At 42.0% G+C, this 13,307-nt stretch overlaps 1 protein-coding gene across 2 annotated transcripts in view; it reads right to left on the bottom strand.

The window, feature by feature from the left end:
* COG5 (component of oligomeric golgi complex 5) overlaps positions 1 to 13,307 on the bottom strand; it is a 497,428-nt gene that overhangs the window by 12,728 nt on the left and 471,393 nt on the right. For both annotated transcript variants that reach the window (XM_068276282.1, XM_068276283.1), the window contains 2 exons: positions 3,706 to 3,832; positions 2,299 to 2,378 (listed from right to left, as the gene is read on the bottom strand). In XM_068276282.1, coding sequence (XP_068132383.1) covers positions 2,299 to 2,378; positions 3,706 to 3,832 — 207 coding nt within the window. The remainder of the gene's footprint in view (positions 1 to 2,298; positions 2,379 to 3,705; positions 3,833 to 13,307) is intronic.

Genomic DNA, 13,307 nt, shown 5'->3' on the forward strand with positions numbered 1-13,307 from the left:
CTGCTGCTCTCCCCGCCTCCTGCAGAACTCCAGTCCCCGCCTGCATCCCTTCCCTCCCTGCTGATTGGAGGGAAGGGACGGGGGCAGGGACCGGAGCTATGCAGGAGGCGGGGGAGCAGCTGAGACTGACACTACAGATGTAAACACAGCCTCACAGCACGGCTGTGATTTATGAGGGATTGCAGAGTGCAGGGGGACCTTAGTGGGGTTTGGGATAGCAACAGAGGCTGGGCTGTATAGGCAGATCCAGCCTCTGTATGCAGATAACATTCTTTAAACACACCTCGGGTTCTCTTTAAATCCAATAAAAAAAAATAATTTAAGTAGAATTGCACCTATATTACAAGTAAAGTAAAAAGAGGTATGTCTAAAGTTATGTTTGTTTTTTTTTGTTTTTTTTAAGGAAGACCACTTGTGGCCCCTTTTACACTGTTGGGGTACGATTGTTAGACAATCACACCAAAAAAATGTGTTCTAGCTCCGATGAAACCAAATCAGTGAGACATACTTTCCATTGGAAGCATGCCACACTTCCAGGGTTCCCGCGTGCGACACAGTGCAACGTGACCCATCGCAACACAATCCATACTTCTGCGACAGGATGCAGCAGTTTTGGGCGATAAGATGTATTGCATTATGTGCAAAAGGGGGCCTTTTAGAGAATTATATTTTTGTCATAGGTCATTGGTTCCTCACCAGCGTTACAGATTGCCCATAAAGCTCATGGTGACGCAGAACTCCTAGGAGTGTGTAAGGGGCTGAAACCGATGAGGCACAACAATTTAGTGTGTGGCCACAGCATTTATCTTGATATCCAGCCGCCTCCTGACATTGCTACCTTCTTCAGCCCGTTCCTGTTGCTCTCATCCCCCTCCTCCATGTGGCACACACTGACTACATATGCTGCTTGTCAGGTGAGGAAAGGCACAGGGGTCTTAGTAAAAACATCTTCATGAGTTATTTGAAACACATGTTGACACACACCATTGTGACAAGTCAAAAACTGATAACACTTGGTTGCAGCGTGTCACAACATGGAAAAGGTTGAGAACCACCGTCACATGATTTATAGGATGCTCAGTTAAGTCATAAAGAAGCAGAAACACTAAAATAATTTAAAGAGCCTCGCTAAAGATTAATAAATCCCAAGTACAGTTCTACTTTTCTAAATCATGTATTTGCAAGTATTCAGCTTCACATGAGCAGGAAGTTACTCCCAGTATGCATCATTTCAGGCCAATGAGTGAACACGCACAGCAACCTTCTAAGCAACTGAAAAGCCAGGAATGAATCCAAAACTGCTAATCTATGGCACACCTATTCATTTCACAGAATTAAATAATCCAACCTGTTTCAGGTGGTTTAGGCATTCATCAGGGCAACGTATGGGTGGATAGGACTATATAGTAAGATTTCCAAAGTAAAGGTGTTACAGAGCACCCAGATAAGCCATGGTGCTGTTAATACTAGCAAAACAGTGGTGGACTTGGTGCTGGAGATAAGCTTATTAAAAGGTGTATTTTATAAAAGACAGAACTTAAAGTTTAGTACACAGTAAAGAGGAATGGCAGCGCATCTAAACCAAGCTGCACCTGACTGACAATAGCTGCATAGAGCTGCTAGGCCTCTTAAAGACACAATCATCATCAACACCTCCATGAGGTCATCCTATCAGAAGGATGATCCTATCGGATAAGATGACCTCATCGCGGTGGAAGGATCAGAAGGATGATCCTATCAGATAGGATGACCTCATCACGGTGGAAGAGTCTAGTATGAAATAGTTTGCATGAAAAGTATTTTGGAAGCACACATCCTCCATTAGTGTAGGTGTATAGCACCCGCCTCAGCTGTAACGAGCGCAGTTGTGTCAGTCAGGTGCAGCTTGATTTAGATGCGCTGCCACTCCTCTCTGTGTTTTATAAAAGGTATGTTTCAGGGATAAACATTGATTTGGAGGATAAGGGGTAGGGGGAGATTAAGGTTAGGTTTAGGGACATGGGATTTTGTTGAAGGGATTAGTTCACAGGCAGCTGATTGACAGGGGAAAAGCAAGTCCGCACCGAAAACAGTGTCACGCACCTGAGATAATAGTTCTAGCCAAACACCAGCGCAGATGTCAATCACACCAAATCTATACGTATTTAATCTTGTATATCAGTACCAGAGTCTTATAACATGTTCCCCATTTTCACTGGTGTCTAGACGTGGAATCTATCCTCCACAGTGGACTTTACACGCATACTATCAAGTGCCTCAGGTGTAAGACCTGCAAAAGCAATGGCGGTTTTGTTTTACCTGATCAGTATCAGTCTGTCTTTTTCCGATGGGTGATCATCCAGCCACTGTGAATAACGTGCTACGGACCATTCGGCTCTCTAGAGAAAACAGTACAGAACACCATGATTATAAAAGAGAGTGTAGTAAATATAAGAACTTAAATACTTGTGAAGCAGCTTTCAATGTAAAGCTCCGTGCAATAAAGTTACATTTATATGAGATTTGCCAAACATGATTAAAGATTAATCTTTAAGATGAGATTTAGAGATTTTCTGAATATGTAACAACAATCAGCGCTGTAGAATGCTACAGGAAAAACAGACTTTGGTTTATTTAACCATTTTTATGTACTATATGTCTAATATAGCCTGGCTGTGGCTACAAACAGCTATTGGCCCCTGCACTTTTTCTCCACCAAAAATAGGGAGAAAAACTCTGTGCCTTATATTCCAGACAGGGAGTCCCTGACAGACAATCAACTGCCGGTCACTCTCTGTACTGTCTCTCCCACTCCCCCCTGTAGCCTGCTCTGCCCCGTATTTAAGTAGGATAAGTGGCAGTGCGGTACACCTCATCAATGGCTCCAGCGTGGAACACAGACCTCTGGTCTTCTGCACGGCTCCCCTTGTGATGTCTTCTGCTGATCATGTCATCAGCAGAAGCCATCACTAGGGAGAGCTGTGCAGGAGACCAGAGGTCTGTGTTCCACGCTGGAGCCATTGATGAGGTGAGACATGCTGCCGCTTCTCATACTCACATACGTGGGGCAGAGCAGGCTACACGGGGGAACAGAGGAGGCAAAACTTGGGACAGTAGGGGACAGAGGGGGACACAGTAAGGGCTTAATTGGGGGGAGAACATGAATAAGATGCTCCTGGACTATGGACGCACAAGGTTTAGTATATTTTTCCCATGGTTTTTGCCCTCTAAACCTAGGTGCATCTTATATTCCGGAGCATCTTATATGGCGGCAAATACAGTTTATATTTTGAAACAATGTAGGCCAGTGTGTTTACCATTACCATATATTGTAGCATAAAAGTTCTAGTACAAGATGGCGTTTTGTTCATTTCTCATCTGTTGTGCTTAATTTTTTTTTTTTTTTAAGTAGTACAAAGCATTATCCTAGAAGTCAAAAATATCTCATACAACACTTTTTCTTGTTTTTCTGTAGGCTATTTTTATATATATTTTATATGTTAAGATTTATAATTGTTCTAAAATAAAATTATTAACCAACACACTGGTCTCCTCTCATATCCTGCCCTGGGACAACATGAAATGTCCTTCATGCAATTAACATAAAAACAGTATTCAGTAAGTCTATCCCTGCACATTCAACATAACAAAACAGATCAAAGGGGACACCCGAGTTATTTTCCATAGGCTTTACAAAAGCACAGCAGTGTTACACTGCAGCATTACCTGATATGGTGATTTCAGTTCTGGAGGAGCCCTTGTGAAGAGGAATTGGAGGATGACGCTGAATGGGATTACATCCCCTACAGATGTGCTGTTGGCAATGTGCTCACTAGTCTGAAACAGCAATGGTCTGCAAAGACAAAAAAAAGGCTATAGATTAGTAAACCATATTATCTTAGTGTGTATTATTTATTAACATGAACAAAAAAAAGTGTTTTGGGAATGCAGTTTATCCAGGTGTGTATTTATTAACATGCACAAGAAAGCATTTGGGTTTGGGCACGCAATCAACAGGGCTGTGGCACAGCTAGCATTTGAGGCCAATGTCTACAGGGAGTGCAGAATTATTAGGCAAGTTGTATTTTTGAGGAATAATTGTATTATTGAACAACAACCATGTTCTCAATGAACCCAAAAAACGTATTAATATCAAAGCTGAATATTTTTGAAAGTAGTTTTTAGTTTGTTTTTAGTTTTAGCTATTTTAGGGGGATATCTGTGTGTGCAGGTGACTATTACTGTGCATAATTATTAGGCAACTTCACAAAAAACAAATATATACCCATTTAAATTATTTATTTTTACCAGTGAAACCAGTATATAACAGCTCAACATTCACAAATATACATTTCTGACATTCTAAAACAAAACAAAAACAAATCAGTGACCAATATAGCCACCTTTCTTTGCAAGGACACTTAAAGCCTGCCATCCATGGATTCTGTCAGTGTTTTGATCTGTTCACCATCAACATTGCATGCAGCAGCAACCACAGCCTCCCAGACACTGTTCAGAGAGGTGTACTGTTTTCCCTCCTTGTAAATCTCACATTTTATGATGGCCCACAGGTTCTCAATGGGGTTCAGATCTGGTGAACAAGGAGGCCATGTCATTAGTTTTTCTTCTTTTATACCCTTTCTTGCCAGCCACGCTGTGGAGTACTTGGACGCATGTGATGGAGCATTGTCCTTCATGAAAATCATGTTTTTCTTGAAGGATGCAGACTTCTTCCTGTACCACTGCTTGAAGAAGGTATCTTCCAGAAACTGGCAGTAGGACTGGGAGTTGAGCTTGACTCCATCCTCAACCATAAAAAAGGCCCCACAAGCTCATCTTTGATAATACCAGCCCAAACCAGTACTCCACCTCCACCTTGCTAGCGTCTGAGTCGGACTGGAGCTCTCTGCCCTTTACCAATCCAGCCATGGGCCCATCAAGACTCACTTTCATTTCATCAGTCCATAAAACCTTAGAAAAATCAGTCTTGAGATGTTTCTTGGCCCAGTCTTGTCGTTTCAGCTTGTGTGTCAGTGGTGGTCGTCTTTCAGCCTTTCTTACCTTGGCCATGTCTCTGAGTATTGCACACCTTGTGCTTTTGGGCACTCCAGTGATGTTGCAGCTCTGAAATATGGCCAAACTTGTGGCAAGTGGCATCTTGGCAGCTGCATGCTTGACTTTTCTCAGTTCATGGGCAGTAATTTGCGCCTTGGTTTTTCCACACGCTTCTTGCGACCCTGTTGACTATTTTGAATGAAACGCTTGATTGTTTGATGATCACGCTTCAGAAGCTTTGCAATGTTATGAGTGCTGCATCCCTCTGCAAGATATCTCACTATTTTTACCTTTACTGAGCCTGTCAAGTCCTTCTTTTGACCCATTTTGCCAAAGGAAAGGAAGTTGCCTAATCATTATGCATACCTGATATAGGGTGAGGATGTCATTAGACCACACCCCTTCTCATTACAGAGATGCACATCACCTAATATGCTTAATTGGTAGTAGGCTTTCGAGCCTATACAGCTTGGAGTAAGACAACATGCATAAAGAGGATGAAGTGGTCAAAATACTCATTTGCCTAATAATTCTGCACTCCCTGTAAAACGCCAATGAGCCAGGCTCCACCCAAAGATCAACCCAGCAATGGAGCACACCCCGAGATGTGCAAAGCTAGCACAGTATCCCCCTCCCCAGCAAGATGGCAGAGCTGGGAATACAAGGCACAGAGAGAGGCTGCATAAAGCAGTGGTTGGGAGATTTATCAGTTACATTCTGCAGATGTAGAGCAGATTCCTGGGACAGGGGCCCTTCTTCAATGGCTGTATTTGCTCTTTATTGGTCCTGTGCTGATACGGTAATTGATTCTTTGAATAGTGGTAATCATTAATAAGCTGTTCCCCTTCTTTATTCTGCTTACACCTCTAGTACTGTGATTGCCCTTTGCAGGTTTTGGTGCGCCATATCAGTTATGTATAGGGTGTTTGGTTGGCACTGGGGCCCAAAGCTCCTTAGCTACGCCACTGGCTACTACTAATGATTCTAAAGCTCAAATTATAACCGAGATGGAGATGAAGACAGACATAGACCTACTGTACACAGGCAAGTTTTACAAAATTGGAGTGCACCATCACACAGGTAGAGCTATAAAGCATAACTGGCCCGAAGGACCAGCTGTAGCCTATACCAGGCAAGGTGAGAGAGCCGGAAAGAGCTTTAAGAAACAGAATCCACATGGCCTTGAAAATCAGATACACCAAAAAAGAAGTCACCAAAAAAGAAGTATCCAAAAAAAGGCTTGTGGACAGCATAAAGAATCCTTTATTGAGAAATGGCTGGGGTATGTGTTGGAGTTGCAGGATTGTCATCTACCACATTCCCACCACATGTCTCCTGCTGAAGGCACCCTCTAGACACCTCACTTCAAGACTTAAAGGACCACTATCGCGTAAATCATAAAATTTAAAATGCATGTAAACACATTCAAATAAGATGTACATTTCTCTCAGAGTACAATGAGCAATATATTACTTTTCCCCTATGTTGTTGTCACTTGCTACCTACTGTAAGTAACAGCAACATAGGAGGAACATTTATGGATCATTTTACTCTGGAAGAAATTCACTTTTTATTTGTATGTTATTACACGAACACTATATAACATTTTACATTTTTTTTTGCGATAGTGGTCCTTTAAATAGCTAAATGTAATAACACATAGTTCTCAAACTGGCAAAAGGAGAGGGGAAAATGGGGAGAAGTACTGTCTGAAAAGAGAACGTTCCATCTTTAATCATGTTTAGTTGCACTGCAATAGTTAACTGAATCTGATCTTTTCTTTTTCAGTTGCTAGTTTGATATTGCAGATAGTTTAATTGAAGTAGCTATGATTAATGGGGATGGATTTAGTCCTTTATGCCATAGTTTAATTCTTGAGTTTAAAGCTGGAAAGGAACATACTGTACCTTTACTGGAACTATGCACAGTAGTTTATATATTAAGGAAGAACCAAGTTTAAACATTCTACTGAATCTGAATGTGGAATGTGTGAGTTGGGTTATGTCGTCAAAAAACTAACAATTCCTTAGGAATTATGAATGTGGGGTGCTGGAAAGAGAGGACTTCTAAACAACTTCCATTGGGTCTTTATTTTAGTTCACATGAGAATTTTAAAGTTCTGAATATGAAAAGAACAGTCAAGGAAAGCATGCATGTGCTAATAATATCCAGCATGGAAGGAGTTTTTGGCGAGAACATTCTAGTGTTTTTCTAGCCTTTTTTTTTTTTTTTGTAACATACGGTAATATGGGTTCTGCTATAGAAGACAGCTTAGTATGGGGAACCTTTAAAAACCATATGAGGGGATGTGCACGGGCCACTAAAGGTTTTATTATGCAGAAATCCTTAAAAATAGAAAATCAGACAACAGATGACGACGATACTTGTAAGAACCCTCAGATTCAGACAGAAAGCTGTGGCTGTTGGCATAAAGAATATAACATTATGTTAAACCTTAAAGCAAAGAATCACAATAATGATAGTAATCATTTTCTGCAAAGCAGATTTCTTTGGAGAGTGAAAAATTTACTGGAAAAGAAAACTCCAGGGAGTACAAATAATACTTGCAATTACAGACAAACAAAATAATTTTATTTCTAAACCCCTCAAAATAGGGTGGAACTTTGCCAGTTTTTATGAAAATCTGCACACTAGTCCAAACAGGTACTCTTACTAAATGAATAATAATGAATAAACATGTCCTATTATAATCTAGCAGGGGGACTCTTAGAGACAAATATTCAGGAGAAAGGCGTAATATTGCAAATTCAGTCTTTTCAAAAACATTAAGCCCCAGGGCTCAAATGGGGTCCAAACGCATTATAAAACATGTCATGTAAAATATTACCCCATACACCAAATTAGTCCAATTATCACCTACTGTATTTGCTGCCGTATAAGAAGCTCCGGAATATAAGACGCACCTGGGTTTAGAGAGCAAAAACCAGGGAAAAAATATATACTAAACCTGGTGCATCCATGTTCCAGGAGCGTCTTATACATATTCTCCCCCAAATGGTGTCCCCCACGTCTCCTCGTGTCCTCCTGTACCCCCCCCCCACGTGTCCTTATGTGGCCCCCAATGTGTCCTGTATCCCCCCATGTGTCCTTATGTGGCCCTCAATGTGTCCTGTATCCCCCCATGTGTCCTTATGTGGCCCTCAATGTGTCCTGTATCCCCTTATGTGGCCCCCAATGTGTCCTGTATCCCCCCACGTGTCCACATGTGGCCCCCAATGTGTCCTCCTATATCCCCCATGTCTCAACAAGGGTCCTCCTGTGACCCCTTCTCTCTCTGTCACCCCCCCCCCCCCCGCATCCCTCCCACCCTCCCCCTTGTGTCTCCTGGCACTTGGGTGTAGCGTGAGTAGCAGCAGCTTACCTAATCCATGCGCCCGCTATTATTACTTAGTATTTATATATTGCGCTGACATCTTATGCAGCGCTGTAGAGTGTATATTGTCACCTAACTGTCCCTCAGAGGGGCTCACAATCTAATCCCCACCATAGTCCTATGTCTATGTATGTATCGTGTAGTGTATGTATCATAGTCGGGGGGCCAATTTAGGGGGAAGTCAATTAATTTATCTTTAGGTTTTTGGGATGGCCTGTTGACCTGGCTGGGATTCTAACCGGGGACCCAGCACTGCAAGGCGAGAGCGCTAACCACTACGCCACCATGGCGTGAGAAGCGACAATTTACCTAAACCATGTGCCCGCCATGAATGCAGACATCTGTCTCCTCTCCACTTCTCCCTCTAATGAGTGGCTTGAACTGATGACGCGATCAGTTCAAGCCGGACACTAGAAGAAGAAGTGGAGAGGAGACAGATGTCTGCAGTCATCGCGGTCGCATGGATTAGGTAAATTGTTGCTTCTCACGCTACACTCGGGGACCAGGAGACATGGGAGGGAGGAGAGGCACATGAGGGAGCCAAGCACACAGGCAGGGAATCTCCTACGTGTCGGCGGTTCACATTGGCGGGCGTTTGTAAGTCGGGGATTCCCTGCCTTTGCTGAATACGATGCAGGGACTATTTCTCCCCATTTTTACAGCGGAAAATATGGCATCTGGTATAAGAATACCGTTATTGCTCTACTAAAGCATAAATAAAGCTTAGATCACATTTTAAAATTACAGACATACTGCTAAGCTCCTGACTGCATCACCTGTTCTGCTAAGAAGACAAAGTGCCAAACCATGACAGAGCACCAACTACTGTTTTAGCCAAAGAAAATTTAAAGTAGGTCTTAGGAACCCCTATTGTTACTAAATAGGCATTACAAAATCTTAATGAAATAATGTCCCAACAGATTAGCAAATGTAACCCTTGAACTAATACACCCAGGCCCATGAAGCCGTGCTTGGATGTCCTCTTTTCCCCTTCTGGTTGGCATTATTGAAGACCTTGCATAAAGTCACATCTCATAGAAAAATTGGTCTTTACATGGGATCACTGTCCATAGGCTTAGACGAGGGATGATGCAATTTTGTACATTGAGAATACTAAAGAGTGGTTAAAAGAATCATTGCAAATAATTAATTTTCTGGTCTGAATCCAAAACTTTTCACCTATCTGACACAGGCATTCCGCGTAAACCCACGTATGGCTGCGAGTCTAATGTTTTGGAATTCTAACAAAGTAATCTTTCATCCTAAAAGTGGCCACACAAATACAATAAAATAATCCAATTTTACAGCAATTTGATAAAAATGATAGGTTGTACAGAAAATTTTAAAGCTTTGCTTGATTGAATTTCCTGTTCTTTTTTTCAATAAAAGAAGATCGGGAATTGAAAATTGAATGGTTTAGGGTAGATTGTCTTTTTATTATTGTACAGACCTAACACATTACTTTTTTTTTGAGTTCTCAATCATTGGTCAGATTTTTCAAATGTCACAATCAAATCAGAAAAATTGATTGTAATTCTTAAATTGCAAATCAATTTTAAAAATTGTATGGTGTGAGGCCAACTTAAGTTACCATAGATGATTGCAGCCATGTTACTGCACTTATAGGATTCATGAGAACACTGAGTGCTGTAAATCATACTCTTTATTTGGACTACTAACAGTTTCTTCCTGCATTAGCTTTTAGGAGCGATTCCTGTTCTTTTTCCAGATCCAGGCCCTTGTTTAATTCACTTTTATGCTAAGTTTTCACATAGCTGTTATGAATAAAATGCCTTTAAAGAGACCCTGTAACAAAATTCTTCTATCCTATAAGTTCCTTTGCCTGTTCTAATGTGCTCTGGCTTACTGCAGCCTTTCCTAATTGCACATTGGCTGTGTTATCTCTGTTATATGATCTAATCTGTTTCCTTCTGTCGGCGGCTCTGTCTCGGGCTAAGGCTTGAATGTGTGGAATGTGCAGGGCTGCTTTTGATTGGATAGAAGCGATACACATCCTCTGCAGGCCCCCTGCAGGCTCTGTATGACTCACACACTCTGCTTATGTGAGCCTATCACAAGCTGGTTAGCTTGTTTGTAAACACTGCCTAAAACTGTTAATTACAAGCCAGGATTGCAGCAGAGAGTGGCAAAAACAGCACAGAGGGGCACAGGAGAACATAATGAATAGAATGGTATGCTTTTTGCTGTAAAAATTTTAGAGTACAGATTCTCTTTAAGCCACCAGCAAGCAGGAAAATATTTAGAATAATTTTGACAGTACTTTTTCACCTTTTTGGTTCTTTTAAAATTTCAGAGTGCTGTAAAGTTATTTTAAACAGGATATGAAAAATTATCTCCTAGAAGAAAACATTGGAGGAAAAAAGTGAATTGAATAAAGGGCCCCTGGTGCTGTATGTGTTGGTTAATTGCACTAAATGCAGTGTGTTTTTACTGCGCACTCCACTCTATTAGCGCCTACAGAGAAAACGTCACACAGTGTATTACTGAATTCACTCATAACAACACTCCACCAGGTGTCAGTCATTTACATGAGCATTCACCCTGTGCTCCACACAATACACTCCCCTGATTTTCAGGAGCTCAACAGATGCTGGCCAGCTCATAAGCCAGATGGAACTTGTGCTTAATCACACACTAACATGGGCAGTGCTTTAAAATCTTCACTTTCTTAAATCCCATTAAAACACCAGAAAAATAATAAAACAAAACATACATAGCATAAAACGTCAACAAAGAAGCCCCAATCTGAACTTGAATGCATCCAGGGGTTTCTAACAGCATATAGTATTGTTCAACAGTGTTCACCAGGGCACTCCGGTTCCATAGTGCACAGCATCCATCTTGCTACTCCTTCCTGCTGGTGATTAGGGCGTAGCAAGCAGTACACCATGGACAACAGAACCTGGATGATGCTCATGAAAGGGGGAGTGTATTCTCTGTAGGCACTGATAGAATGCTCAGTTAAGAACATATTGGATTGCATCTCTGGAACATTACTGCAGCAAGCCCACAACAAAGTGTGTGTAACGATGGTTATTGGTGGTGCAGCTGATTGACATTTCTCAGTTGTATTAAATGGACTAATACACTGCACATCGAGGAGGACCGGGCACTTGTCACTAAAACTGCTTTTATTCCATCTTCATGCCACAAATATTACATTCACATCAGTCACATATAGGTAAATCAAACCTGGGGTGATGGAAGTGCTGGGGCGATCAGAGCTCGGGTGACCAGGGGGGTGGTTGGACGGCACAGCGCCATCTCTTTACAGGACACAAGCACGTGAGCAAGCGCCAGTTTGTCGTGAAACGGCTGTAAAAAAAATACTCCTATTAGACCTACCGGTAATGGAGTTTCTGGTTGTCATCCGGGACAACCCGAGATCCGGTCCCGCCCAGGATCTGGGGAAACACCAAATCAAGAAGTTTAAAAGCCCCCGCCCTCCCTCAATCCTCAGTGCGTCTGAAAGTAAGTAGCCTAGAAACACCAAGGTGAAGGAAGAACTAGACACCTCTAGTGACTAAAGATTCCCTGTGCTCCTAAATAGCAGAAAGGTGCTGGATAGGAAAGGGAAGGGTTATAGACGTTGTCCCGGATGACAACCAGAAACTCCATTACCGGTAGGTCTAATAGGAGTATTTCTCTAATTGTCATCCGGGACAACCCGAGAGATAGACAAGAAGTCTTCGCTAAAGACTCACCTAGGGAGGGACCACCGCCTGAAGCACCTTTCTGCCAAACGACTGGTCTTGTTGTGATAAAACATCCACTCTGTAATGCTTGATAAAGGTAGATGCGTTTGACCATGTTGCCGCTTGACAAATCTGGTGAATGGTGGCTCCTGCCCTCTCTGCCCATGATGTGGATAAAGAGCGAGTTGAGTGAGCTTTAATGTTACTAGGAACGGGATTATCACTACCCTCATATGCTAAGGTAATGGTCTGCCTGATCCATCTTGCGATTGTCTGTCTGGACGCCTGCTGACCTCTATTCTTCCCTGAAAATAGGACAAATAGACTACTGGATTTCCTAAACTCTCTAGATCTAGAAAGATAAACTAATAAAGATCTCCTAATGTCCAGACAATGGAAAGATTCCTCTTTAACCCCAGCTGGCCTATCACAAAATGAGGGAAGAATGATTTCCTGAGACCTGTGAAATTCAGATGTTACCTTAGGTAAATAAGAAGGGTCTAATCTGAGTCTTACACTATCAGGACAGATAATGAGGAATGGGTCCTTGATGGATAATGCCTGAAGATCACCCAAACGCCTGGCCGACGTTATAGCAATTAAAAAGGCCAATTTGAGGGTTAAAAATTTTATATTAATCTTCTCTATGGGTTCGAAAGGACCACCTGTCAGTCTGTTTAGTACTAAAGACAGATCCCACTGAGGAAAAATCTTTGACTTGACTGGAGTTGATCTCTGTAATGCCTTGAAAAAATTCTTTACTAAATCCTCTCGCGCCAAATGTCTATCCAACAATATGGATAGAGCCGAACACTGGACCTTGAGAGTGCTGGGAGCTAACTTCATCTCAAATCCGTCCTGGAGAAACTCCAGCACAGAACTGGTTGAATGCTGATCCCTCGCCTTAGACTCACCCCATGCTAAATAGACCTTCCAGACTTTGCGATAAATGCTCTGAGTTACAGGCTTCCTACATTTCATTAAGGTCTCAATAACTTTCTCTGACAGTCCCTTCTGTCTTAAGATTACCCTCTCAGGATCCAGGCTGCCAGTTTGAACAAATCTGGATTGGGATGGATTAGAGGCCCCTGGATTAATAGATCTGGACGTAATGGGAGGGGCCATGGAGGCTGAATTGTCATTTTCAATAATGTCGCATACCA

This window comes from Hyperolius riggenbachi, chromosome 3 (genome assembly GCF_040937935.1).
Source record: "Hyperolius riggenbachi isolate aHypRig1 chromosome 3, aHypRig1.pri, whole genome shotgun sequence".
In the NCBI taxonomy this organism is placed as follows: domain Eukaryota; kingdom Metazoa; phylum Chordata; class Amphibia; order Anura; family Hyperoliidae; genus Hyperolius; species Hyperolius riggenbachi.